The sequence below is a fragment of the Drosophila arizonae genome, chromosome 3, assembly GCF_054131065.1.
Source record: "Drosophila arizonae isolate 15081-1271.41 chromosome 3, UAZ_ARI_1.0, whole genome shotgun sequence".
In the NCBI taxonomy this organism is placed as follows: domain Eukaryota; kingdom Metazoa; phylum Arthropoda; class Insecta; order Diptera; family Drosophilidae; genus Drosophila; species Drosophila arizonae.
In genome coordinates, this window is record NC_142923.1 from 18,902,234 (window position 1) to 18,928,150 (window position 25,917).

Sequence of the window (25,917 nt, forward strand, 5' to 3'; positions counted from 1 at the left end):
TTATCGATACTGATTGTGATGCTGCCACAAAATTTTTTAGTAAATATTTTTTTTTTTTTCGATTTTCATAAAAAATTGCATTTCTATCAATGCATCTAATATCGCAAGCAATTTTTGTTGTATACATTTTTTAAATTACAGTTGCACAAGTAGCTGCTTACACTGTTATTAACATTTTAGCCTAGTGTTAAGTTAACAGCACAACGAGTAAGTCTAATCAGAACCACTTTCATCAGCTGTTCTCCATCGCACGTTATGAGATAGCATAACAATCAACATTTAATGACTTAAAGTAAACCATAGTCTTAATAAATACCTAGTGGTCAGAAAGATGTTACGTTGCAGACATGTTATACGCCAGATTCAGGTTCCACTATTACGTGCTCACTCCACTAGCTCGAATCCGCCCGGCGGTGATGACCCAAACGACCTGCACCCCATACGTCGCACATTTCGCCTGCTAGGCAACGATATACGAAAGATTAAGGAGTTCTTTGTGCCCAAAGAAGATAAATTTGATAGCGAGAACGAAGCCCAGCCTATAGCTACAAGCAATAAATTCAACTTTAGCGGTGACAAGGGCAGCATCGATGAATTCCCAACACATTGCGACGTCCTCATCATTGGAGGTGGAGGAATGGGCAGCTCTATAGCCTATTGGCTCAAGCAGAAGGCGCGCAACGGTCTCAATGTAGTTGTAGTAGAAAAGGATATCAAGGTATGTGCCGACTGGTAATATAAATGTATTCAGAGAGCATTTCAGCTTCGCTCTAATTTCAGCACGAGAGATCCGCAACTCGTGTGTCCATCAATGGCCTGTCCCACCATTTCGCATTGCCAGAAACAATACAAATGTCTTTGTTTGCTGCCGATTTTCTACGCGAAGCGCCGGAACACTTTGGCACCGATATACCCATTAAATATATGCCATATGGACATCTGGTGCTTGCCGGTGAGGCGGATGCGGAGATGCTGAAGCAGACATCACAGCTGCAAAACGATCTGGGCGCACGCAATGAGTTGCTTACAGCAGATCGCTTGGCCTCCAAGTTTCCTTGGCTAAACACCAAAGGCATCGCTCTAGGCTGCTACGGGCAGGAACGTGAAGGTTGGTTTGATCCCTGGGCACTCCTAGCCAATTACAAACGGGCTGCCCACGGCTATGGCGCGCATTTCGTGCATGGTGAAGCTGTCGCCTTCGAGTTTGTAAGCCAAGCCGATATTATAGTATCTAACGCCGAGAAGAGTGGCTATCAGAGCCTGGACAAGGTGATCATCCAGCAACCAGATGGGACGAAGCGCGCCATTAAGTTCGCTCTGTGTGTCATTGCCGCGGGCATAAACAGTGGGGATGTGGCACGTCTAGCACGAATTGGCCTTGGTGAGGGAGTGCTGCATCTGCCCTTGCCCATAGATGCGCGCAAGCGTTATATGTACAAGATAAACACCCAAGACCAGAGTGCTCCCGGCATGGCCATGCCCATGGTTGTGGACGCAACGGCAGGCACCTATATCCGTCGAGTGGGCTTGGGCGGCGACTACGTGTGCGGGCACAATGCGTTACCTGGCGAAAAAGTGAGTGCCGATAATTTAGATGTGGATCCGACGTACTTCAATGAAAGGATTCTCCCCGCGCTGATCGAGCGTGTACCCGCCTTTGCGAACGCCAAGGTAGTCAATAGCATGGCCGGCCTTTACGATTACAACGTGTACGATGATAATGGCATCTTGGGACCGCATCCCTACTATCATAATCTATACATTGCCAGCGGCTTCAGTGGGCAGGGCATACAACAGACACCAGCACTGGGTCGAGCCATCTCTGAGCTCATTATGGACGGCCAGTTCCGTACATTGGACTTGTCACGTTTGGGATTTGATCGACTTATTGTTGACAAACCTATGTACGAGTTTAATGCTTTAAATTAAAATTTAATTTATTGTATGTGGTTTTTTAAACAGAAATCCAATCCAAAATTTAGCTAGGAACAAATCAATAATAAAAAAAATAGAACTATTTAAATTGACCTGGCGCCGGGCCAAAGAGGCCACCACCTTGCTTGCTAGCCGCTCGCGACGGAGCAAAGCCCAACAGTTTTTGAATGTTTTGACGGATGGACATGGTGCAGAGTATATAGAGGAAGATGAACGAACAGTCGGTGTAGTCATCACCTGACAGATTACGATGGCTCAGGCCCTGAATCCAGGAGATGGGTGTAAACGGCAATTGGGCCACAACCCGACCATCGAATATGCTATTGAACATGCTCAACAAGGCGGTGAATGCAAATCCAGTTGCAAACATGGACTTCATTTTTACCAACGACAAGTCGCGATTGTTATTCTTCAACTTCTCTTCATAACGTTCGAGTTTCTTTTTTACCGATTTATCCAAAGAATCGCCGTGTGTCTCCTTACGCCGTTCCACTAAATGTAAAATACGTGACATGCAATTAGCCTACAACCTTTACCACAAACTGCACACCTAGTCAACTCACACTTCTTGCTCTGTTTGTCCACTTCTGTCTTCAGCCGCTGGTACTTCTCGGTGCGGTAGACCAGCACCCATGTAAGTCCTATAAATGAATACGTGTATGATGCTTTTTTATTAAAACTACATTCACGTATAGCTGTAATTTTTTTAATACATACCTTCGCCCAAAAATGCCGTACATATTGATATAAATACAATTAAAAAAGTGTCCGACCACATTTTTTCTCCCAATGTAAAATTTTAATAAATTAATTCGATAGCGATTACAAGTATTACTTTGACCGACTTTATACTAATCGAAATATTGCAGTACAAAGTATCGATATTTATTTGCTTATAGGTATCGACTACTTTGGGAGCGAGTTTTAAAATGTTGAACTTAGTTTTACTATCTTTTAATAAAGAAATAATTATTTGGCGAACGTTTAATTCTCATTTTTATTTCTTATTATACAGGCTGATCAAAGTTAAAAACCTATGTTAAAATTAATCGTTAAGAAATCTCCAGTATTGATTAGGAAACCTTAACTACAATTTTAAAGACAGCTATGAAAAGTAGCAAAACTATATATTTAGATTCAGATTTAGATTTATACTCCAACGATATCATTATAATGTATACAATGTGTCAAAATAAAGAGATAGATGTTACGCTTTTGGCATTGTCACAAGCTTGCCTTCTGTGATTTTGTTATATTTAGGTTCTTTTAAAATTTCAATTAATACAATTCAGTTAATTAATTTGCATTTTGCTGTTTAAGTATGTATGTATATATTTAATTATTAATGTATAAGAGGCGGATTCAAACACTTGCGGCTACAGTTTTAGGACTTCGAGACAGAGACATATCCAATGTGTGCCACGATTCTCGCCGTTCTATTGACTGACTGTCGCCTGATGCGCTGGTTGTTGTTGTAGTTGTAGTTCATGTTGCTGTTGCACTGTAAAAAGCTACATTTGGGAAAGAAATCAATCATGTTATGTAGATATATATATATATATATATATATGTAAGTATATAAAGGAGGAAAAAGAAAGAAATTTAAATCTCATTAAGTTTCTGCGTTGAGTGATTGGGATGGAAAATATTCAACTTGGAGTAAAGTTTGACTTCAAATTGAATATAATTGAACTCAAAAAGAAAAACATTCGAAATTCCAGGAAAAAGCACTTTAAACTATCGTTCTGCGTATGCTTGCTTTTTTTGTTTTTTGTTTTAGTTTTTAGTTAATTGTTGCTTTAAAATTGTTGTCGAGTTGACTTTTTTGTTTTATTTCGGTTGTTCATTTAATTACTGTCTAGTAACGCCGTCGCTCCCGCTCGCGACTGCGCGAACGCCGACGCTCGGTTGATCGATTGCGTCGAGTATCGCGCTGACGATCGCGATCCTTTTCACGTTCGCGCTCCTTGAGGCGCTCTTCACGTTCCTTGATACGCTGCTTGTGCTCTTCAATACGCTTCTGACGGAACGCCTCCTTTTCGGCAATCTGGTTTATATAAATAAAAACGGGATATTAAGCATACGTTGAATCGTTTCCATTTCCAGTTACTCACAGCTTCCGGTGTCAGAGGCAGCCAATATATACAAGGCGTCGCCTTTGTTTTGCGAAACAAATCATCCAATAGTCTGATGGGTGGTTCATTCTCCTTCTTTCTGGACTTTAACGCTGTGTATGTGTAAGAGCACAATTATTAGCATACATTAATCTGCCTAGTGTTAAGCTGCTGGTTACCTGGTGATCCGCTCCTGCTTCGTCCATGTACACGTTGTTCGCTGCGTTCGCGATCACGATCGCGTCCTCCACGTTCGCGCTCTCGTGATCGTTTTCGATCCTGCCCACCGCGCTCTAGCTCATCACCCACTTTACCACGCTCGGAATCCCGTAATCGGGCGTCAACGCGCTCTTTACTGCTGCGGCGCCTGTCGTTGCTTGACTTATCACGCTCATTCGGCTCCTTCTTGCCCACATCCCATTCACGCACCGGACGTGCTGGCTGTTGGCAAAGAGTTTTCGTTTAATTATGTTTCAATAAAGCTTCCCACTGTCAAGCATACCTTCTTATCGCTTGCATCCAAGCGTGACCAAGTATTGCCCGCGTTCTGATTATCTCTAGTATTGTCTTGCGGATATTTGGGTGCCTCGTTCTTTGTCGATTGTATAGCCCGATCCATATCTGTGCGACTGCCAAAGTCTACGTTCAAGCATTTGGGATTTGAGACTGGCCAACGTACACCATGCAAAGCATGACGGGTTTCAATAGCTTCGCTGTAATATGAATAAAATTTATTAGAGTTGTTATATTATACGGAATTCCAAGAAATTGACTTACTCCTCTGTTTCATATGCAACATAGCACTTCGATTTGATGCGATCGATCCAGAAACCATCTTCCTCGACGATCTTGCCCGTTCGCGCCAACAGACCCTTCAGCTGCAGCACCGTAAATGGCCGCACCAAATTGGTAATGAAGAGCACATGGCTGGCACGATTGCGGGCCGGGCTAGGTGAGCGGGCGACAGCACTTGTTTTTGACACGGCGGGCTCGATTGCTGTTTTACATACAGCTGGCACCGTTGTTGGCACCGATTCCTTCTCATGGTTCGCTTTTGGTTGCGGTTTCTGTTTCTGCTGATGTTGTTCCTCATCTGTTGCATTGCCCTCATCGCGATCTTTTATGACACGCAGTTCGGGGGTCAACGATCGTTCATCTGTTTCATGATCGCTGGTAACGAGCCCCTCCTCTTCAGACGATGACTCCAATTGCACATCACTGAGCGGCACTGGATTCACCACATCTGCTATAATGTTCTTGAGTGAATCGGTTGATATAGCCAACACGGGTGGCGCACGTTCGGCCACTTTTTTGCTCAGCCATTTACGTTTCCGTACGGACCGCTGTTGTGTAACATTTTCCTGCTTATCGCTGTTTGTATGTTCCTTGTTAGTTTGCTTTTCTACTGATTGCTCGCCGGATTCCTTGTGATTCTCCTTCGGCTCATCAGTTTTAACCGGTGTTTTGTTGTCATCCCCTTTGCGCTGATCCCCTTGGTCTGGGTCCGGTCTATCAGAATTCCTCTCTTCCATGTCCTCTGTTTGAATGTCTAATACATCGCTTGTGGTTTTTAGATGTACTTCATCCTTACTTGCTGTTAAGCTTAAAGAAGACGCAACTTTTACCTCTTCCTCCGCGGTACGCTCACTTCTGTTGTCCTTCTCCTTTCCCGTTTCCTTCGTTCCGTCAACGTCCGCTTCATCATCATTGTGTTCCTTCACGCACCTCTCCTGCGACTTCTCATCGTCATCTACCTGTATGTTCGCCTTTCTCTTGGCATCCGCTGAATCTGTTTCGGATTTGGTTTTCTCTTCGATCTTCTGCTGTTCCTGTTCGGCTTGCGGTTCCTCGGGCTTGTTGCCCATTTCCTTTTCGACCGATACCTTGTTATCGATATCGGAATTCTTTTTGGTGGAACTCGCTTCCGACTCCGTCTCCGCCTCTGCTACCACTATCGCATCTGAGCCATTTTCTACTTCCTCAGGTATGGTTTCCACCTTACGCTCACTACTTTTCTCCCGCTGACTGCTAGCGCTTTGGCGCTTTTTAGGTGTCGTGCGTGTGGAGCGGCTTTTGCGCACTGGCGATGCGGCGGCATGTTCTTCACTTGACGCTCGCTGTTCTCTGCGCTCCTCATTGATTTCTTCAATTATTGGAGGCGCTTTAGTTTCTTCTATTTTTTCTACAAGCGTCTCATCCTCGGTTTTTTCATTTTCCGATATTTTACGTGATCGGCGACTGCGACGTGCCGGCAAAGGTGCAGGCGATGTAGATTTTTTTCGTTCGCTACGACGTCTCATAGCTGTAACTAAAAAAATACTGCTCTTGCCGTACACTTATGCCTCTGATGATAATACACTAAAATAAAATGCTGTTGCACTTATTTTTAAAAGTCGGCAGTACGCGATTAAATAGCACGCACAATTGATTGCTTAATTTGCGGCGTGCCCGTTTTTGATTACTCGTAAAAGAAAATTTTGTTGCCAGCGAAAAGCGTCAATCCGCCATCAATAGGTAGGGTTGCTTTTTTCAGTTGCAATCAATGCTTCTAAACTATCGCATGTTCTTACTATCGATACTTTTTTTTGTACGGTAAATGAAATGGTGTACAGTATGTTTATCTGGATATACTGTTACTATAATGATAAAATTAAAAATGTATTTTGATTAATTCTGTCTAGTTAAAAAATCTACAATTTATTGAATTTCATAAAGATTTTAATTCAGGTTCAGCGATAACAATTAAGTGGCAATTAGTCCCTTAGATGTGTCGTATTCAATCATTAAAGTAACAATATGAATTGAAACTTAAAAAAATGAATGTAAAATTTGTGTTTTACCTACTATGTTCTTAATTTTTAATATTGTATTTTTCAAATGCGTTAGATACTAATAAAACAGTAACTGCCCGTTCTTTACAACACTGTTTTGACTTATATTTCGTAATTGGGCTAAACAACCCAACCGACCGACCGAGTACGCGGATTGGTCATAAAAATTACAAGTTAATTATAGAATGCATTGCATTTCAAAATGATGGTAAAGAATTTTGGTAAACTAGCACAGGTGTTGTGCCGCACGCGTTTCATGCGAGCCATGGTTGTCAGTCCACATGACTATACAATCAGAGCGCATATCGGCTACAAATCCCTGGCGCAAGAATCACGTACATTGGGCTCTGTTTACATGGATCAGCAACAACAGAGGCAACGACATCAGGAGCAGTCTGAACAAAACTCCAAATATCCTCACACCGGACTTGTATTCGCGGCCATGTTTAGCTTTAATCTGTTTGGCGACGGCGAAAAAGAAGAGGAGACGCCTGAAACGAAGCTAGTGAATACCATAAAACGTTCAATACTATGCATACAGAAGGAGCAGTACGACAAGGCCGAACAGATGCTACATCTGGCGCTTCGCATGGCCCAGGATATGCGATCAACAAACGGTATTACCTATGTGTACGATGTAATGGCCAATCTGGCCATGGAACGGGAGCAGTTCAAAAAAGCCGAAACCCTCTTTGTGGATGTAATGAGACGCCTAATGGCCGATGGCCATACGGAAGATAGTCCTAAAATATTGCACATCAGCTCCAAAATAGCGCATATGTCACAGCTACAGGGTGATCTAGTGAAGAGCTTTCAGGGCTTCCAATGGACGCTGCAACGGCTGGCCAAACTAGTGAAGGAAATGCCCGAGAATAGTGATGTACTGGAGCTGTATGGTTTGACAAAGAACTGGTATTGAAGGTTGTTCCATGCTTCCTCTAAAATCGAAACCAAATATTCATCTGAATAGGATTTGACTAACAAAGCAATCGTTTAAAAACGCAGGTTTGGTCAACTTCTGATGAAGCAGGGCAAATATGAGGAAGCCAAGAACCTGTTCACAGAGGCTCTGAACATTCTCGTTGACGTCTACGGATACCTGAACGATGCCTCAGTCACTATTTTAAATAATATTAGCGTAGCTTATGTAAATGTAAGTCGCATTTAAAATATGTTTCAAATAATTTCTCACCATAAATATTTTATTTAATAGCTTGAAAAGTATGCTGAAGCCAAGGAAACGCTTTTACGCGCACTGAACATAGCCAAGGAGCTGAAGGATACCGCCCAGGAAGGCATCATTCAGGCTAATTTGGGCTTGGTTTATCTACGCGAAGGCCTGCTTGCTGAAGCCGAGGACTTTTGTAAGCTTGCCTGGAAGATTAGCAAGAGCAACTCGAATGCCGACGCTCTGGAACAAGCCGAGTATTGCCTGAATGAAATAAAATCATACATGAAGGGTTGAACAGCAGCTGACTAAAAAAAAAACAATTTTAACTTTGTTAATCAATTTGTTGAATTTAGATAGAAGATTAAATCTAAAGACACATTATAATATCGCTATTTCATTCCGTTTCTATGAATTCATAGTTACATTTTCCTTTTTTGTTTTACATATTTTTCTTTTCAAAGTGTATTTTACATGCCCACATATTTGTTATCAGGAAGTACATTCGGGCCATATTTAAGAATCTAAACGGTTCCACTCATTATTCAAACTTGGCTATAACAATCATCAGGCCAACGCCTGTAAGTAGAGCCACAATTTCCTTTAAGGATTGCTTCAGCTTCGTCGACTCCTCCAACAGCTCGGGCAACACACTCACAGTGGCTATATAAATGAAGCCACCCGCTGTGAAGGGCAGCACCCAGGGCGCTGAACTGCCATCACTGCTGCCCGCTCCAAGTAGAGCCAAAGCTGTGCCCGCCAAAGCGCCCAGCGCCGTGACCAGCTGCAACAGCATAGCCTTACGACGCGAGCAGCCCGACTTGATGAGTATGGCAAAGTCTCCGATTTCGTGCGGCACCTCGTGCAGCAGTATGGTGATGGTGGTGACTATGCCAATGCTATTGCCTGCCAGATAGGAGGCACCAATAGCCAAACCGTCGGTGAAATTGTGCGCAAAGTCTGCAGCTAAATTCAAATATCCAGATATTTCCACTTCACCCTCGTCATCTGCTTTTTTTGCCTCTGGTTTGGCCTCCGGTTTGGCATCCGATTTGGCCACCGTTTTGGCTGATTTTGACGCGGGCTTTTTCTTATTATCGGCGGCTTCTTTCTCCTTGACCACTGGTTTCGGCTTTGGTGCGCCATGACTGTGTCCATGTCCTCCTGATCCTGGGCCTTTCAGTATGCGCACAATTTTCTCCACGGAAAGAAAAGCAATAATGCCTCCTAGTACCCAGAGGCCGACACTCATATCATGCACATGACCATGTCCATCCTCGCCATCCTCATGATGATGATGATCGTGCGAATGACCATGCCCATGACCATGGTCGTGCTCACCATGGCTGTGAGGATGGGTTGCATGTGGTATTAAGTGTAGGAATGCATCGCCCAGCAAACCACCCGACGCGAACGCAAGCAAAACCTTAAGACGCGGCTTCATAGCCTCGCTATTATCGAGCGGTATAATGTAGAGCAGCACAAAGGGGGCAGCACTGATAAGCAGCGTAGAGCCCATGGAGTGCAGCCAAATGCTCTTTATATCTATTAGAAAAAAATCCATTACAATAACTATGTATGTTTATCAGCAAGAGGCGGCGAATGCTCACCCAGTGATGCAGGCCTTGTGTGCTCGTGATGACCATGGTCATGATGATGGTCATGATCATGGTGGTCATGATCGTGGTGATCATGTCCGTGATGATCATGTCCGTGATGATCATGATCGTGATGGTCATGATCGTGGTGGTGATGTTCGTGTTTTACCGGCGGTGCCTTTTTGGCATCAAAATTTTCATTTGCTTCGCGCGAGTATTTAAAACTGGGATTATGTTGACTCTGGCATATTGCGGGAAAGGATAGCAGTATTGCTACTAGTAAAATACCTAGCGCTACCTTCTTATAGAACTGCAACTTTGTTGGCTGATAATCAGCCAATTGTTTTGACATAGCCGTATTTCTCTATACACACGCGTCGGCACGTTTCAACTTTTTATTAGTAAGTTGTGACGTGTGTATTTTCCTTTTGCGTTCTGTTGAAGTTCGACTATTAACCAAAACGATATGTACTCACTATTGCGTGTTATCGATGCTGAGCTCAGTTTGTATCGAAAAGGTACAGTATTTTATTCGGTATTATTTCGCGTATAGCTAGGTGGCATAAATATACGTAAAACACCGTTACGTTTTGTATTTTCTTTATTTGTTATTATTTAACTGACTTGGCAAGCTATACTATTTATTTAAAGAGTCCAATCCGAATACTTTTCAGATATGGTTTACTATAATTGATTTGTTATACAAATTTTCGACTTACCCCGGCAGTTTAATTTTAAGCTGTTTTTATATTTATAACGTTATCGACGCTCAGTTTTCTTAATGAAATTAAGTTTACATTAGCAATAAGTGTTGTTCGTTAATCGTTCAATTGCAATTAAAATGCTTATATTATTAATCATTTAATCATATTTAGTTGGGTTTTCGTTGTCGTTAAACGAGGCTAATAGACTATAGACATGTGTATGTGCATGTGCGTGTGTCGACATGTTTTTGTGTGCGTGCAAAATAATTGTTGTTGTTGTTGTTTGTGGTGGTGGTGTTTAATAAATAATAAAGTTGGATAGTAAATTCATGCATGAAGTTCTCTGGAACGATTGATGGTATCAGCTGATGTTGTTGTCACGCAACATAAATCCTTGATAATAATTAACTTGTTAACATTTTTATGTTATGTATGTATGTATATATATATACAAGCCACTTTGGTTGCGTATTGCTACAGTGCACTGAGTAAGTGCTCAGTACAGATTGATCTTCTTCAGTATTGTCTTGCGGCACATGTGGCAGGTGCGTAATGTTTCGGCACAATGGGAGCAGGCGCCATGACCGCAAAGGAAGGCCACATCTCGTTTCCGTTCCATACAGATTCCACAAAAATGCGATTCCTCGAATTCCAACACTTTGTTCTCCAGATAACGCAATAGATCGCCGGATGGCAAACGCGCCTGATCGCTGGGCGACGCCGTCAATGTCGATTGATGACCAACCACTTGACGGCCGTTGGCATCGATGCGTCGCTCAATGGCAACGCCACAGCGCAAACATTTCTTCATGCGTATGCTGCATTCCTCGCAAGCGATCTGATGCAGGCAGGGCTCTACAAGAAGATATCAATGGTTACTAGAGAATAACTAGAGTCAAATGACATTTGAACATACCAAAGCGCACCAGCTGTAGCGGCTCATTGCAGACTATGCACTCCTGCTGGTTGGAAATTATTACCGGCAAAGCTGCTGCTGCTGCTGCTGTGGCACCTGCCAGCGAGGCCTTTAGAGATCCGCTTGACTCGCTGCTCGTTGCTGCTGATGTTTCCGATGATCCCGATGGTACCGGTGGCTTTGGCGCCTTCTTACGAGGCGCCACTTGGGGCGATGTACCAGTGCTGGCCGCATCCGAGTTCAGTTTCTTATTGCCCGGCGAAGGCTGCAGACCAGCTGTTGAGGTGGCCGCCTCACTGGGCTTGGGCGGCGGTGGCGGTAAAGCTAATGAGCCAGCACTAACCGTCGCACCTGCATCCTCGCCAGCAACGTTACGTGGAGTTTCATCGGCGGCTCCAATATCCAGGGCTTGCATATTCCGCTGCAGTGGCATTGGAGCTATCGTTGGATCCTCCGTTTGTTGGCCAAAGATTAGCTGTCGTATATTGCGATCAGTAATCCACTCAAAGATGCTAGCATTGGCATTGTTTAGCTCCACACGACAGCCATGCCGGGACAGATAGATCAGCACACTGTACATCAGGCGATCCACGGTGCGCACACTCGTCTGGGCGAGGCTGACGAAGAACTTGTAGATTTCGGGCGCCTCTTCGGGCGAGGGATTAGCGGCCTGCTGTAAATTGGTCCTCTTAATGACACACAAATGCATGGCATTGTCGCCATCCTCGTCCTTGGCATTGATATCGCACGACAGCTTCACCAGACGCTCAATAACACTCGCATGTCCCTGGGAAACGGCCAACAGGAATGGCGTTTGTCGTCGATTGTTGCGTATATCTAGTTCAGCCTGTCCCTCTGTGACCAATGTCTCCACCACTTTCGCGTGTCCATTTAGAGCGGCCAGATGCAGTGCTGCAAAGCCGTCATCCTTGCGCACGTTGACTAATTGGCGCGACAACTGAAGAATGCGACGAGCAGCCACCACGTTGCCCTTGAGCGCCGCATGGTGCAGCACATTGAAGCCACGATGGTTTTTCACAGTAAAATCTAAATTTGGTGCATTGCACAGCAGTTCAACGACCTCCGTGTTCTCCTTTCCAATGGCATCGTGGAGTGCTGTATCACCGTACGAATCCTGGATATTAACATTCGCATTGTGCTTCAACAGCTCCCGCACGCAATGGGGCGTTTTCTTATGCGCGCAAATGTGCAGAGCCGAACAGTGGCTGGAATTGAGGAAATTCACCTCGGCGCCATGCTCGAGCAGTACGCGCATCGTCTCCGGCTGATTGCCAAAGGCGGCATAGTGAAGGGCCGAATCGCCTTCCTTGTCCACTACATTCACATTGGCGCCCTTGGAGATGAGGTATTTCACCAGCTCGACGTAGCCCTGGTGGGAGGCTACCTGTATGCAGGCCTTGCCGCCACTCATCACATCCACCTGACTAGGATTGACATCCAGATATTGTTTCACAAAATCCAAATGACCCTGGGCCGCTTCACGGACCAGCTTGTCGGGCACCGAACTGCCAGAGAGACCCGATAGCGGTGTCATCACATGATCCGTACGCCGATTACTCAGATCCATCATACTATTGGAACGTTCCGCTGCCGTGGCCAAAGGAGAACGCTCCAGTTTAACACATTTCGGATTTAGAGTCCATTCGAAGCCATCGTCCAGCTGCTGGATGCGCAGATCACCATCGGAATATACTTTAAGCACTTTACACAGCTTGCCCAGAGCCTAATGCAAAGCAAGACGATTTAGTAATCCATTATTATTGTTCACTAGATCTAATTCAATATCTTACACAGCGCATGAGATCTATCCATTCGCCGTGTCCTTTCTGCAGTTGCTGCACTTTAGATTCATCATTTATGATTGTCACCAGATCGCCCACGCGAAACGAAACAACTTTGACGAGTGCGGCGGGGTGAAAGGTCCAGCGATTGGGACAGTTCTCATATTGGACTCTGCAAGTACATTATATATTTAATGACAAAAATTGTTAAGTGTTTGTCATGCCAACCTTATATCTCCCTTTTCGGTGATGCGATGCACTGTGCCCAATTTGGCGAGATGGTCGACCATACGCGGATTCCAGCCACCGTGTCCCTGTTGCAGCTTTATCAGTGCCTCCCCCTCGAGGCACACTTTGACGCGATCGCCCACAGAGAAGCTTGGCTTCACCATGGACACGATGGGCTGCTGCTCCTCGGGTTGACCCAGCACAGGCATATGATCCTTGTAGTAGTAACCACCGCAAGTTGCTGCTATGTACTTCAGGTCCACGTTCCCTTTGTGACCCAGTCGATAGACGTTCGTTGAACCCGTTACCCACGATACGTTGGCTACACTGCGACACGACTCGTTGTCCCAGCCACGTATTTCCATAACCCGACCCGTTTTACCCTCACCGCCGTCCTGATCGTTCCACTCCCAGTCAGGGCCGCGCACAACCTTTGCGCCCACAAATATGCCACGCAGCTGTATGCGCTCTGAGCCCTTCCTGGCCGGCACACGTACACCCAGTGAGTTGGGTGTTGTGTATCGTACGAATGTATGCTCCAAGTCGTGAATATTACCACCGTAGCAGAAGGCACACAAATGATAGTCCGTGCACTGAGCGCACTTGAACACAATGCCAGCTATGCCCGCCTTGGAGCAGCCATCACAAACGACATTTGAATGACGAACACCTTAAAGGAGCAGACACATCATTCAGTAATGATGGAACAAAAAAACAAAGAAGCGTTTCACTTACCAACTTGGGCATTATCCACAATGATTAAATCGTATTGATTTTGATAGCCCACTCTGTAGTTGGTGCGATGTCCGGAATCCCAATTGACCACAACCGTGTTCTCTGGCGAATGTGTCGATCCACAGCGTCCGATTTCGCAGACGGTACCAACGTGACCTTCCCCGTTGTCTGTTGGTTGGAAAATAAAATACAATTGAAGTACATCTCTGCAATGAAGCTCCGTTTTCTTGGTTATTCTATACACAGCAGTTCTCCCCAGTTTCCGACAGCTCGCTAGAGCTATTTATAAGACGCCGCACACCCCAAAATGTAAACGAAGTACCAAGGAAATGTCTCATCCGGCAGGCAGACTATGGCTCTTTGGTTCTTTGTCTCTTGCCAAACATCTGCCCCAGCAAACATGGCGAGTTATATAGGAATTTCAGTTGGATACACATATACGGCGCAAGCAGCTGCACTCTAAATTTAAACATCTCATCGTTCAACTTCCACGCAAGACCCCCAATTCTCGTTGTTAATAGGCAGTAGTTTGATTTATTTTTGACATACACTTTAAGTTGGCGCAGGACTGTAAAACGCTTAACACAGACAATGTTAACGCTAGGCTGTTAATGTATATTCCAGCTATTTATACACTATAAACAATTGAAGAACTGTTCGCAGATTCTGTTTCTCCAACTTCATTTATTCTGCTGCCCTCTTTTCTATGATACAAACGCTTTATTTTGGGAGATAGCTTATCAGATATCAATTGTAATATCAAAGGGCATTCGTAGGATATTAACATAGCAACGAAATGTAAGTTATAAACGATCTAGCATAAGGATTTTAGTTAACAGCTGATAGTTTACTGTAGTAGGAATAATAGACATTGAATAGCAATATTAAGAAAGGAAGTTGATATTCCTATTCGAATTAAAGACTAATTCTATTTATATCAATCTGTTCTCCCTTTCAGCAGTAAGCATACATATATTCCTGACAACGCCTTTAGTGTTCCACGTTTAAAAATAAAACATATACAAATGGCACGCGCCTTAGCAGAAGGCAGCGAAGGCAGCCGTTCGACTTCTTTTATGACAGCGAAGTAAAAACAATGCGGCAAGAGGCACATGTGTGTGCATTCTACCCCGCACCCTTGCATCCCCTCCTCGATTGAACGATTTCTATATTATGTGCGTTTAAAATGCAGAGACAGAGATTTGGGAAACATTCCGCTCTGAGTGTGGCTAAAAATAGCGTCCCGTCCTCTTTGCACTCATTGGCAGCTATCAAAGTGCGGATCGTTTAGTGTGTGTGAGTGTGTATACACACACAGGTATATAATTGTACTTATTATAAACAAATGGTTTTAGCTAGTCAGTGCCTGAAATGGGTAAACAAAAATAAGTAACGTCCTACCTTGGTTCGACCAAATCCAATTTGGGCCGCGTACAACACGTACGCCGGGCGGAATGGAGGCGCGCATTCCAGTAATTAATTGTTGCGTCTCGGCCGCCTGTAAAAAGTACATAATATATAAAGATGTATAGATAGGTACGTATTAATTAAATCATTGATACAAAAGCATTGCGGGCGGGTTGAGCAAGGAACAGGGAATATATTTGGGTCAAACGACAAAATCAGCGCATGTCTAACTGAAAATTGTACATACAAATGTGAATATATATGTATATGTATGTATTTCTATGACGCGGGGCATTTTTTTTTTTTTTTTTCAAAGAGAGAAATGCAATGCGGTTAACGCGCGTTGCATACAAATTGAACGAATTACCTACATAAATACTATTTGTTAATACTTGAGTAATTGAGTATTTTCAAAGTATTTTAAAGCAACAGAATATTGCAAGTTTTGTTTGACAACTTACTCAAGAAGCCCGGTGGCAAAAGTTTTATCCAAATTCAGCACTTTGCCATTACTACGACTGTGATATATTACAATTGAAGTAATTTTTAAAGGTTTATCAATATAAAATCAAATTATGCAGCATATTAACCCGCCTACCACATTTGAATAATTTTTAATAAAATAAATTCTAAACAATATGTGTATCGGGTGTGCCTTTAGGTATTTTAGCATTTCGTTAGTAGTCGCTGAATGACGAACTCTTAAAGTGAAATGAATTCAGTTTTTACAATAGGGGTAGAAATTCTGAATCACAATTGATAAAGATTTGAATATTATGAGCAGAAACTGGTGTCCTCAATTTCTCTGCAGCTGCAGGAGTCGTCCATAAACTGAATGACGCATGAGATAAGACATATGGATACATATACCCTATATATTAGCATATCTACACTCACATTCATGCACATAGATAGATATAGGCATGTATTTGTTGAGGAAATGTACAAATTCCATTTCAGTGATTACACATAGTTTCCACAAGTCAACAACACGCGATAAATAATTATTTCAAAATTATAACAATTTGATTGTTATTTGTTGTGATGGGGACACACACAACTTACCAATGCAATTTTTCGCTTCCGTCCGAATGTAGCACTGTGTGTGTGCTTGAATGTGTGATGGGTGGCAGTATTATAATATCGCTTTTACACTCTATTTTCAGTAATCGTCTTGCACTAAATTTCTTCTTTATGTTATTCAATGCATTTCTGTGTGCGTAAGCTTTTCGCGACTCGTACTATTATTAATTACTTTTTGTATTTGTTTTATAATACACACAAATTCGTATCATGCACAATTTGTCACACAATTAGCATAATGTGCTACTTTGTATATGATTATGTTAACTATTTAATTTAGTACAACCCGTTATCTATATGCTGCAACGTAGCGAGCATGTTAATTTAATTTTATTAACCAAAATTGTACCTTAAAGTTAATTTTACTTTAATTTTATGAATGTAAAACAGTGTGGCTGCAAATTGCAAACAAGTTAAAGTGTAGGTGTTGCAAAAAATATATAGTGAAAAAATACTAAATGCTGATGCTCCACACTTAACGCACGACTCCACACTGAACGAATGTGTAACCCCTGGCAACATATGTAAACACAAAACAGATGTGTAACACATGCATAAACGGTCACACTGTTAGCCAACAGCAAGACGCACATATTTGTTTATAATTCTTATTTTTATTTATTATTTATATTGTAAAGTTGTATGCAACATTTTTACAAAACTATTATTAGAACCATGGCAAGCAAAAAGGCAACACTGTCAAGTAAACTGGCTAAGCAGGTCAAGCCAGAAAAACCAACAGTGAAGACGGAGTTGTGGGTAAGTACTCAACATTATTTTTTAATTTGAATGTTTTCATAAAATTGCGAGCAATTTAGGATATTGAAGAATTACCCAGCGTTGCTGCTGCACGTTACTTTTCACCTGTTCAGACTCGCAAACAACGACAATTGAATTCGCTGCCAGAATCAAATGTGCCCGCCAAAAAATCGCGCCTTGCTGCAATTTCAAAAACCTCCAAAATCCAAATGGGCAAAGCTACAATTATAAAATGTGAGTTGGTGCCGGAATGTGACAAGGTACCAGAAATTAAAGCAGAATCAGCCACCCCAGTTAAGATCGAACCCGACTTCCCTAACATCAATTGGCTGCAGCATTTGGAAAATATTCGCTTGATGCGCAGCGAAAAGCCCGCACCGGTTGATACAATGGGTTGCCATAAATGTGCCGATGCGAATGCGAATGAAAAGGTTTGAAGGAGTTTGTCATATAACTTTATACTGTTGCTTAACTGAAGCCTTAATTTACAGACGCAACGTTTCCATATATTGGTGGGTCTTATGCTATCCAGCCAGACGAAAGATGAAACCACCTTTGAGGCAATGAAGCGCCTGAAGGCGCAAACTCTAACTCCTGCTCGTCTGAAGGATATACCTGGCGAGGAACTGGAGCGTTTACTTCATCCCGTTAGCTTCTATAAAGTGTGTCTACATTTTTGAATCTGGAATAAAATACATACTTACTTATATAAGATCTTTTTTTTAGAACAAAGCCAAATACCTGAAGCAAACCTCAGAAATACTCGTCGACAAATACAACGAAGACATTCCGAACAATATCAAGGAGCTATTGAAGCTACCAGGAGTTGGTCCCAAAATGGCGCATATTTGCATGGCGACGGCTTGGCAAGAAATTACAGGCATTGGCGTCGACACGCACGTGCATCGCATTGCCAATCGTTTGGCATGGCTAAAGAAGCCCACCAAGGAGCCGGAGCAAACGCGTATTCAGCTTGAGAGCTGGCTGCCACGTCCACTCTGGGCAGAGGTGAATCATTTGCTTGTGGGCTTTGGCCAAACAATTTGTACGCCTGTCAAGCCCAATTGCTCAGAGTGCCTCAACAAGGATATCTGCCCAGCTGCTTTGTTACCCAAGAAGAAATAAGAAAGCTCAAATAGAAGATAAGAAATATATTTTAAAGTCTTTAAGTGAAAAGCGAAGCTTATTAAATTGGAATTGGCATTAAGCTCAATTTGTATGGTAGAGTCAAATATAAAAATATAAAAGATAAGATTAAAGACCAGTACTTAACAATATAAAGAATTGTTCATATAAAATATGAAGGCCCACTAGAAGGCTGTGTAAATTACAAATTCAGTTAAATGGTATATAATGAGCATTAAAAATTAAGGTTAAAATTGAAAAAAAAAAAATAATAATAATAATTTTGCCAAACTTTTCAATTTTTTTGTAACTCTAAATTGTCTTAAAAATAAATAAATAAATTCCACATATTATATTGATTTTATTAAATGCATATATATTGATTTTATTTAAAAAAAAAAAAAAATAATAATAATAATAATAATAATAATTTTGCCAAACTTTTCAATTTTTTTGTAACTCTAAATTGTCTTAAAAATAAATAAATTCCACATATTATATTGATTTTATTAAATGCAAAGATTTTAAGCAAAAACCTTCAGAGATTTTTTATTTTAAATTAATTAAAATTATAAACAAATATGCGTTTTCTATTCCTTAATCTTGAACATCTAGTGTCCGACTTTTATATTCTTTAGCTATATGGAAATATTAATTAATATTTCAGAGCTTGCCTAGCCCACTTGGGCAATGCTATATCTATATATCTATATCTGTTCTACCCACATAGACAACTCAACCTGGACCACATATCAGCGGTATATTCTCTAATATATACATATATTCCCAGCAAGCTTTTATAACCGATGGCTAGCAAAGTTGACTTCAGCATGTGCAGCACATTCGAATTCCCAAAGTTCGATGATAGGTGATCCTTGGGTCCTGTTGCCGACCTCATCTATTGTATATTGACCTCATGGCGAGAAAGTATTATTCAATAAATTGCTGTTCATTTCAACTTGGTCGCATGAATTATGTGCACAAACAGCCGCAGTCATGGCCAAAACATCAGCAGCAGCAGCAGCAGCAGCACCAGCAACAAGGAGCCGTCGCACGTGACACCTTAAGGCTGGTTGGCGGGTAGCTGTTGGCTGTTGGCTGGTGGACTCACTGTACTCGTCCTGCCTGCAAAGTCATCAAGTTATGGCTGGCGTGCACTCATCATCAGCTTCGTTGCGTGCGCGCTTTCCTGGGCAAGGGCACGGGATGTGGAAGTTTAAGGGGATTGGACATGGGTTTGAGTTCGTTTTTAGGGGGGATTTTGAGTGTCGAGACAATCTGTGGCCTAGCATGGCTTATAAATGATGCACAGGCTGGGTTCAGACGTGCGCCCACAGCCAGAGCTGCAGACATCAGCATGCTAACCCGGCCCCGCCCCAGCCACAGCCGCAGCCCCACTCCACGCACACACAGACATAACTTTTAAGTTCGAGACTTCAACGCCCCGTTTGTCAGGCTGTAATTCAACGCTGTTTACGTGCTCTCCTCCTCTCCACACAACTGCCTTCCATTCACATCCGGCGTGTGCTGCCGGCGCCATCGCCTCTGTGTGCATGTGTGCGTGTGGTTGTGTGAATGTGGGTGTGACGGGTTTGCTATACTACTTAAGCGTGCGACAACAACAACAAGGAAACGTCCATCTGTCGGAGTCATGCGAAAATGTTTGTCTGCCTGCGCTGTCTGTGTGTTGAGTGTGCGTGTGACTTGTGTAAGCATAACAGGCACACACAAACAAGCACACACACACACGTAGACATACACAGCTGCATTGGGATAAGCAAACGCCCTGCCGTTAGCCAAGTCGCAGTCGCACAGTCAAGTGGAACTCCAAGTGCGTCAAGTGAGCGCAGCGCGATATGCGTCCTGCTCCTTACACCCGCAACCTTGCCGCCTCATTCCTCTTTCCCTCTCACTCCTCACTCCCTCGCAGTCGGCTGGCACTTGTCGCCCTTATCGCGCACCCACACTCGAAACAGTGGCAAAGTTTGCTGCAGACATCCTGTGGCGAATTATGGTGCTTTTTTGATTTAAGCCCAGTGCGGTCCTGACTGGCTGTATGGCTATATATGTACCTCTCTGCATCTTCTTCATCTTCTTCAAGCAGTCTGGTTCAGATTCACTTTACTAGTGGTCCGAGCTTTCGGGTTAGTTCTAACTAACAGGTTTATTTATCTATTCGAACGTTTGACTAGGCAAAGTTTAACGACTATTTAACGATAAGTGTAAGCAAGTATTCTATCATCCTTTTCAGCGCGACGAATTCTACACTTTCTAAATAAATTCAAGCACTAACCATAGAACACATAGACTAGACATGTAGAACAAACTTTTTCAACACTGAAAAATCTGTCTAGTAGGTCCAATCAACTTCGTATTTGCTCGGCTCTTCACTTTTAGGTTCGGGCTATGGTTAGTAATTCAAGGCAATATTTAAACAGTTAGTACTTTTTCTTTACATAATGGATTTTTTGGTACATTTGAATATCGTATTAAAAGTACTTTCAAAATCAAATCACAGCATTAAATATACTAAAATGTGGTCACATTAAGCGCATTTTAGCTAGTTCAAATTTATTCAATTTTAAAAATGCGAAAGCAGGCTATTTTGATGATCACGTTGCAGTTCCTGTGGCCTTAGGGCTTTAGCGTTTATGAGTTACATAAAGTTATATATCATCAGTTCAGGAACTGCAAATAAAAATCATAAAACTAGTGCAATTAAGCACATATTTTAGTTCTCTGATCCGATCTGCACACATAACCGCACTCCTTCTCTCTCCTCTCTGTCTGTCATTCCCTCGCTCTCTTTTGAATTGTGTATGCAACTTTTATGCAAAAATAAAAAAATCGTTATAGGGCTGCCTAGACACAGATGTTACCCACGCGGCGCCGTCAGCGTTGAATTCAACTTAGTCAGCCGCAAAACAAAAACAGGAAAAGAGAGTGGAGGCGGTGGGTGGTCGGAGAAGGGATAAAGGAGTCGCAGGGTGCGATGACGGCAACTGTATGTAAGAAAAACTAAAACGGGTCGCTTAAAAATGGCGCAGTTTGTGTCGGTGCGGGCAGCATAAACAAAATGACATAAACAGGCAACGTGCGTGGGCGGGCGGGGCGTGGTGTGACGGGTCGTTTGGGGTGCTAGGTGTCGAGTCCTTGCACGAGCGTGCAAATCCCAAGCACAGGGCACAAAACAACAAAAGTAAACTTGTGAAAAAAAAAAAATGAAACGTACAAATAAAATCCACATCCACACGACGCAAATTGTATTTTTCCTTTCTTTTTGTTTTTTGTTTTGTGCTGTGTCCATGTCCGTACAATGTCCTGCGTCCGTTCCAATTGCTGGCAACAACTGGCGGTCGCTGCCGTCACGCATCAAGCATTCATGCCAGGCAACAACAGCAACAACCAGCCACACACACACACACACACACACACACACACACTCATACAAAAAGCTTACACGCCTCCGCACGCGTCACACGAAAGCACGAAACCAATTTGAGCGCCCACATTCTCTCTCACCCAATTAGTCGCACAGACACACACACAAGCACACGCACGGTCGAGCTCACAGTCACACAAACACATGCACACTGCCCACTCTCCTTCTGCTTTATGCCATCCGCATCAGCCATCGTTGGCGTTCGCTTCGTGTCGTTATCCTCGCGCGCACGCTGCTGCACACTCTTTGTTGTTGTTGCTGTTATTGTTGCTGTTGTTGCCCTTTTGCCATCATCAACGCCATCAGTAGCGTAAGTTGTGCTGCCAGCAGCGCGAGCTTAGGGGAGGGCGCACAGCCGCAAAAACGGCACCAACAACTACTTCAGTGTTCATGTATATGTATGTGTCTGTGAACTTCTGTGTGTGTGTATTTGGCAACGTCGTCGACCAACAAGCGACACGATAATCTCGCACGTCGCATTTTTAGTTGCCGCACCCACCGCACCCGATGCCAACACACAGTCACGGTCCTGGCAGAAAGCCAAATGTGGCAAGTAGCTGCTGCCAGCGTTGAGCGGGGAGCAGTCAGGCTGGGGGTTATGGGGCTGGGCTGCCAGTTTGCCAGTGAGTGAGCCAGACGTTGGGCGGGGGTGGCAGCGCTACCGACAAATGCTTTCGAATTGCCATGACAATCAAAATGCTTACAGGTACAGTGTGACCATATTGTAGAAAAATCAGCTATATTTGCCTCAATTAGTAGTGTATGCCACACATAAACTAATTAACGCCTAATTACTTATATGTATAAGCCATATACATACATATACTTTGCTTTAATTATCGCGAAATTCATTCGTTTTCAATGCACTTTTAACCACTGTGCGAGCACAAGCACAAGTGCGACAATATCAACAAGCGTAGCTGCCGCCAGAGCTTGAGCCTGACGACGCCCATCAGACACACTTCAGCTCTAGCTGTCATTTCGTTTGCTTGTGTATGTGTGTCTGTTTATTATCGCCAGTGCGACATCCCCTACCACAGCAGCAACACCCCCGCCGACCTCTGGCTGCTGCCCCATCGACATTGTCAAGCTCGAGCCCTCGAGCAAACAGAACTTTGTCGTTCTCAGTGTACAGTGGGTCGCTTTATATAAAAGCGAACAGTTTTCTTTTAACTGACAGCTGCTTAGCGCATGTAGATGAATTAAAACTTAAATGAATGATTTTAAATAGAAGGAATATTATATACAAAATCTTGAAATACATTTGATTAAAATTTGTGAATTTGTTTATAAATAATAATATATATGTATCTCATAAAAATGCTATTTCAATCAATTTCTGTCTGTTTCCCACCCGTGCCTCGAATTCTACAATAAATAATAGATTTTGACGCCACTGTACTTGCCAAGTCAAAAGCTGCCGCCGCCAAAGACAAATAAAAAAAAACACACAACAAGCAAGAAAGTAAAAAAAATTCTGTGGCACGAGGCACGGAAGCATGTTGGCTGACGCTGGCGGCAGTTGCGACGCATAACGACGTCGATGACTGCCCTTCTCAGCGAGCGTGTAGTCATCGTCCTTCTGTATCCTTACCGTGCCACACCACACAATCCCACACCACACCACAGTGAACCACGTCGAGTCGAGTCGCGTCGCGTCGCGTTGCCATTTTTTTTTACCCTCCGCACCGCACTTTTGAAGTTTGAGATAAGTGACATGCTGTTTATTGTTGAAGGGTGTTAGAATTGCGCTCGGCGCGTACATACCAGTTGATTTGTGGAGCGAGAAATTATCCTGCCACGGCACCAAAGAACATCGCACGCGCCCGCATCGCCTGTACACGGCAACCAAATATTTACATCTAAGCGGCGCACAGCCGATGGCCAATTAAGTCAAACAACAATCGTAAATTCCATCGATTGGATAAGGGCATTATAGCTAACTGAGGGATGATTAATTCACCTATATCCTGATGTTTGACTTTCTAAATGAATATCTATTCTTTCTTATATCATTTTATAATTCTTCTATATGATGAATATAGAAATATATACTGGTTTTTTTTTTATATTGTTTAAAAAGTATGGATTTTTATTCTTGCATGGATTTTACAATTAACTGAAACTAAAATTAAATTGAAAATTTTTGTATATTAAGTTAAATTATCTATAATAAAAACAATATTGTGATACTAATAAATATATCATAATAATATAAAAAAAAATGTCAGATAGATAAAAGATATTTCTCATATAATCTAAAATATTTTTTATTCATATTATATTCTTTATATTAAAGCAATTAGAACAACAATAATTTTCATATACCAACAAAATATATAAAGATGAACAGAAGCTTCAATAAAATTTGAGCAACACTCACGAAAGTATGCAATGAAAATTTGGCAGCACTATTAGCTCTTTCAGAACTGCTTCGCCAAAGACATAGTTCGCTAAGTGCTGGCATTTTTGCACAGTGTAACTTTTCACTTTATGCGCAACGTTGGGAAAAAGGTCCTGTTCACGCCATGCCACTCCATGCCAGGCCATGCCATGCCATGCCATGCCGTGCCTTGCCATGCCGTGCCTTGCCATGCCATGCCATGCCATGCCGTCAAACATACAAACAGGACGCAAGGACAACGCCTGGCTGCTGTGGTATAGCTATGTACACCATGAATGTGCACAACGTCGACGAGACGCCAAAGTTGCTGGTTGTGGCAACGGCTGCGTCTGTGGCAGGCCAAGCGCCGCAATGGAAAATATAAAAAAAAAAATGAAAAACGAGAAAAAAAAGCGAAGCAAAAGCCCCAACACCACCAAACCCACTGCCCATCCATCCGGTCGTTCGTTCGTCTGTCCGTCCGTCCGTCTGTCCATGGCACGTACTTTAGAAATTCCATGCAGATGTGCGCCACACGCCGAGACGTGTGTTTTGATTTTCAGCCAAAGAAGAACGTCGGGCAACGCAACGGAATGGAACGAAAGCGGGTTGAAGGCGGCGGCAAAGCCAAAGCTCAACGAACGAACGCAGCCAGCGCGCGCGCTCACACCCTTAAAGCTGAAAATAGCTATAGGGAATGCACGACTAGTTGGATACTCTTCAAAAATTTGTAAATTTGTTTAAATATATTTTTTTATATATATGTACAGTACGGTGTATATGTGAAAAGTTTGGTATTTTTTAGTTGATTGCCATGGTATTTTTAAGGATCGAATTGGACATTTTTAATATGCAATATTCATAATTTATATTTAAATATTTATGAAATACATAGAATATATGCATATGCATATGCATATTTAAAATAATATAAATGTTATATCTATTTAAAAAACAAAACTTTAAGGGCCAAACAGTTAAGGATTCAAGACAATATAAAAAATCTTCTGTATTACCGTTTTTTTTTTTTGTCGAGATAAAAAATTATTAAAAAATTGAAATTAATATAAATAAAATAATACAAAATTGAATTGGTATATAATTAATGTAATATGTTTTTTTTTTTTTGTCCACATAAAATCTTTACATCATTGTCTTTTATGAGAACTTGACTCGAAAAAAGACTCAACTCTTTCCAGAATTTATATATACATATACATTCGAATATATAATATGCCCAGTTTTATAAATAAATAAAGGGTGTGACAAGCAGCAGTAGCGCACAGTGTGCAGCTGGCTTTGGGGATTGTGAAAACAGGGCGATATGCGTGTGGGTGGGCACGTCGGGTCTGGGACTAGTATTGGACTGGGATTGGGCCTGGGACTGGGACTGGGACTAGCAACGCACGAAAGAGCAGCCAAGCGAGCAAACCGTGAAAAAGTGTCGACAAAAAACAGCAACGGCAACAGCGGCAGCCCCAAAGGAAAAACTGGCAACAAACAGAATCAAGCAGTGAGCGGGGGAGAAGTCGAAGCAACGGCAGCAGCTGCGCTTTTTTGTGGTGTGAGTAACGAGCCACGCGAACGCGCCTTTCCTGCTGTTGACTGCCAGGATGGCTGCCCGACTGCTTGGTTGGGGGTGTGATCCAGCACTAACGGAATAATTGCTGGCAACTCCAACAGCAAC

The 25,917-nt window shown here is 42.7% G+C and overlaps 7 protein-coding genes across 10 annotated transcripts; 3 read left to right on the top strand and 4 right to left on the bottom strand.

Moving 5' to 3' along the window:
• Positions 1-14: 14 nt before the first annotated feature.
• l(2)37Bb (FAD-dependent oxidoreductase domain containing lethal (2) 37Bb) lies at positions 15-1,945 on the top strand. Of its 2 annotated transcripts, XM_018004811.2 has the most exons (3): positions 15-207; positions 321-718; positions 781-1,945. In XM_018004811.2, coding segments are annotated over exons 1-3 (1,548 nt in total). In that variant the 5' UTR covers positions 15-206; the 3' UTR covers positions 1,930-1,945. The 2 variants fall into 2 exon arrangements, with proteins under 2 accessions (XP_017860300.1, XP_089321796.1); XM_089465670.1 differs by lacking the exon at positions 15-207 and having other exon boundaries at positions 214-718.
• Positions 1,920-2,812, bottom strand: LOC108611958 (calcium load-activated calcium channel). The gene is made up of 3 exons (XM_018004812.2): positions 2,653-2,812; positions 2,499-2,576; positions 1,920-2,427 (listed from the first exon to the last, which is right to left on the bottom strand). Exons 1-3 carry the CDS (start codon positions 2,711-2,713, stop codon positions 2,015-2,017), a joined length of 552 nt encoding a protein of 183 aa, XP_017860301.1. The 5' UTR covers positions 2,714-2,812; the 3' UTR covers positions 1,920-2,014.
• Positions 2,813-3,142: 330 nt separating this feature from the next.
• Positions 3,143-6,595, bottom strand: Acn (apoptotic chromatin condensation inducer acinus). Its single transcript, XM_018004577.2, has 5 exons — positions 4,827-6,595; positions 4,552-4,762; positions 4,229-4,490; positions 4,050-4,162; positions 3,143-3,982 (listed from the first exon to the last, which is right to left on the bottom strand). Exons 1-5 carry the CDS (start codon positions 6,347-6,349, stop codon positions 3,794-3,796), a joined length of 2,298 nt encoding a protein of 765 aa, XP_017860066.1. The 5' UTR covers positions 6,350-6,595; the 3' UTR covers positions 3,143-3,793.
• Positions 6,596-6,688: 93 nt separating this feature from the next.
• Ttc19 (tetratricopeptide repeat domain 19) lies at positions 6,689-8,435 on the top strand. Of its 2 annotated transcripts, XM_089465672.1 has the most exons (4): positions 6,689-6,871; positions 6,936-7,792; positions 7,886-8,033; positions 8,094-8,435. In XM_089465672.1, exons 2-4 carry the CDS (start codon positions 7,083-7,085, stop codon positions 8,343-8,345), a joined length of 1,110 nt encoding a protein of 369 aa, XP_089321798.1. In that variant the 5' UTR covers positions 6,689-6,871; positions 6,936-7,082; the 3' UTR covers positions 8,346-8,435. The 2 variants fall into 2 exon arrangements, with proteins under 2 accessions (XP_089321798.1, XP_017860098.1); XM_018004609.2 differs by having other exon boundaries at positions 6,689-7,792.
• Positions 8,372-10,126, bottom strand: Catsup (zinc transporter catecholamines up). The gene is made up of 2 exons (XM_018004604.2): positions 9,659-10,126; positions 8,372-9,593 (listed from the first exon to the last, which is right to left on the bottom strand). Exons 1-2 carry the CDS (start codon positions 9,996-9,998, stop codon positions 8,590-8,592), a joined length of 1,344 nt encoding a protein of 447 aa, XP_017860093.1. The 5' UTR covers positions 9,999-10,126; the 3' UTR covers positions 8,372-8,589.
• A 356-nt stretch (positions 10,127-10,482) lies between these two features.
• Positions 10,483-16,946, bottom strand: mib2 (E3 ubiquitin-protein ligase mind bomb 2). 2 transcript variants are annotated; one of them, XM_018004451.2, is made up of 7 exons: positions 16,504-16,946; positions 15,433-15,529; positions 14,032-14,199; positions 13,297-13,966; positions 13,078-13,240; positions 11,267-13,010; positions 10,483-11,205 (listed from the first exon to the last, which is right to left on the bottom strand). In XM_018004451.2, the coding sequence occupies exons 2-7, from the start codon at positions 15,497-15,499 to the stop codon at positions 10,847-10,849; spliced, it is 3,171 nt and encodes a 1,056-aa protein (XP_017859940.1). In that variant the 5' UTR covers positions 15,500-15,529; positions 16,504-16,946; the 3' UTR covers positions 10,483-10,846. The 2 variants fall into 2 exon arrangements, with proteins under 2 accessions (XP_017859940.1, XP_089321794.1); XM_089465668.1 differs by lacking the exon at positions 16,504-16,946 and adding an exon at positions 15,900-16,028.
• A 98-nt stretch (positions 16,947-17,044) lies between these two features.
• On the top strand, positions 17,045-18,774 carry Nthl1 (Nth-like DNA glycosylase 1). Its single transcript, XM_018004452.2, has 4 exons — positions 17,045-17,280; positions 17,340-17,711; positions 17,772-17,942; positions 18,007-18,774. Exons 1-4 carry the CDS (start codon positions 17,164-17,166, stop codon positions 18,403-18,405), a joined length of 1,059 nt encoding a protein of 352 aa, XP_017859941.1. The 5' UTR covers positions 17,045-17,163; the 3' UTR covers positions 18,406-18,774.
• Positions 18,775-25,917: the final 7,143 nt, after the last annotated feature.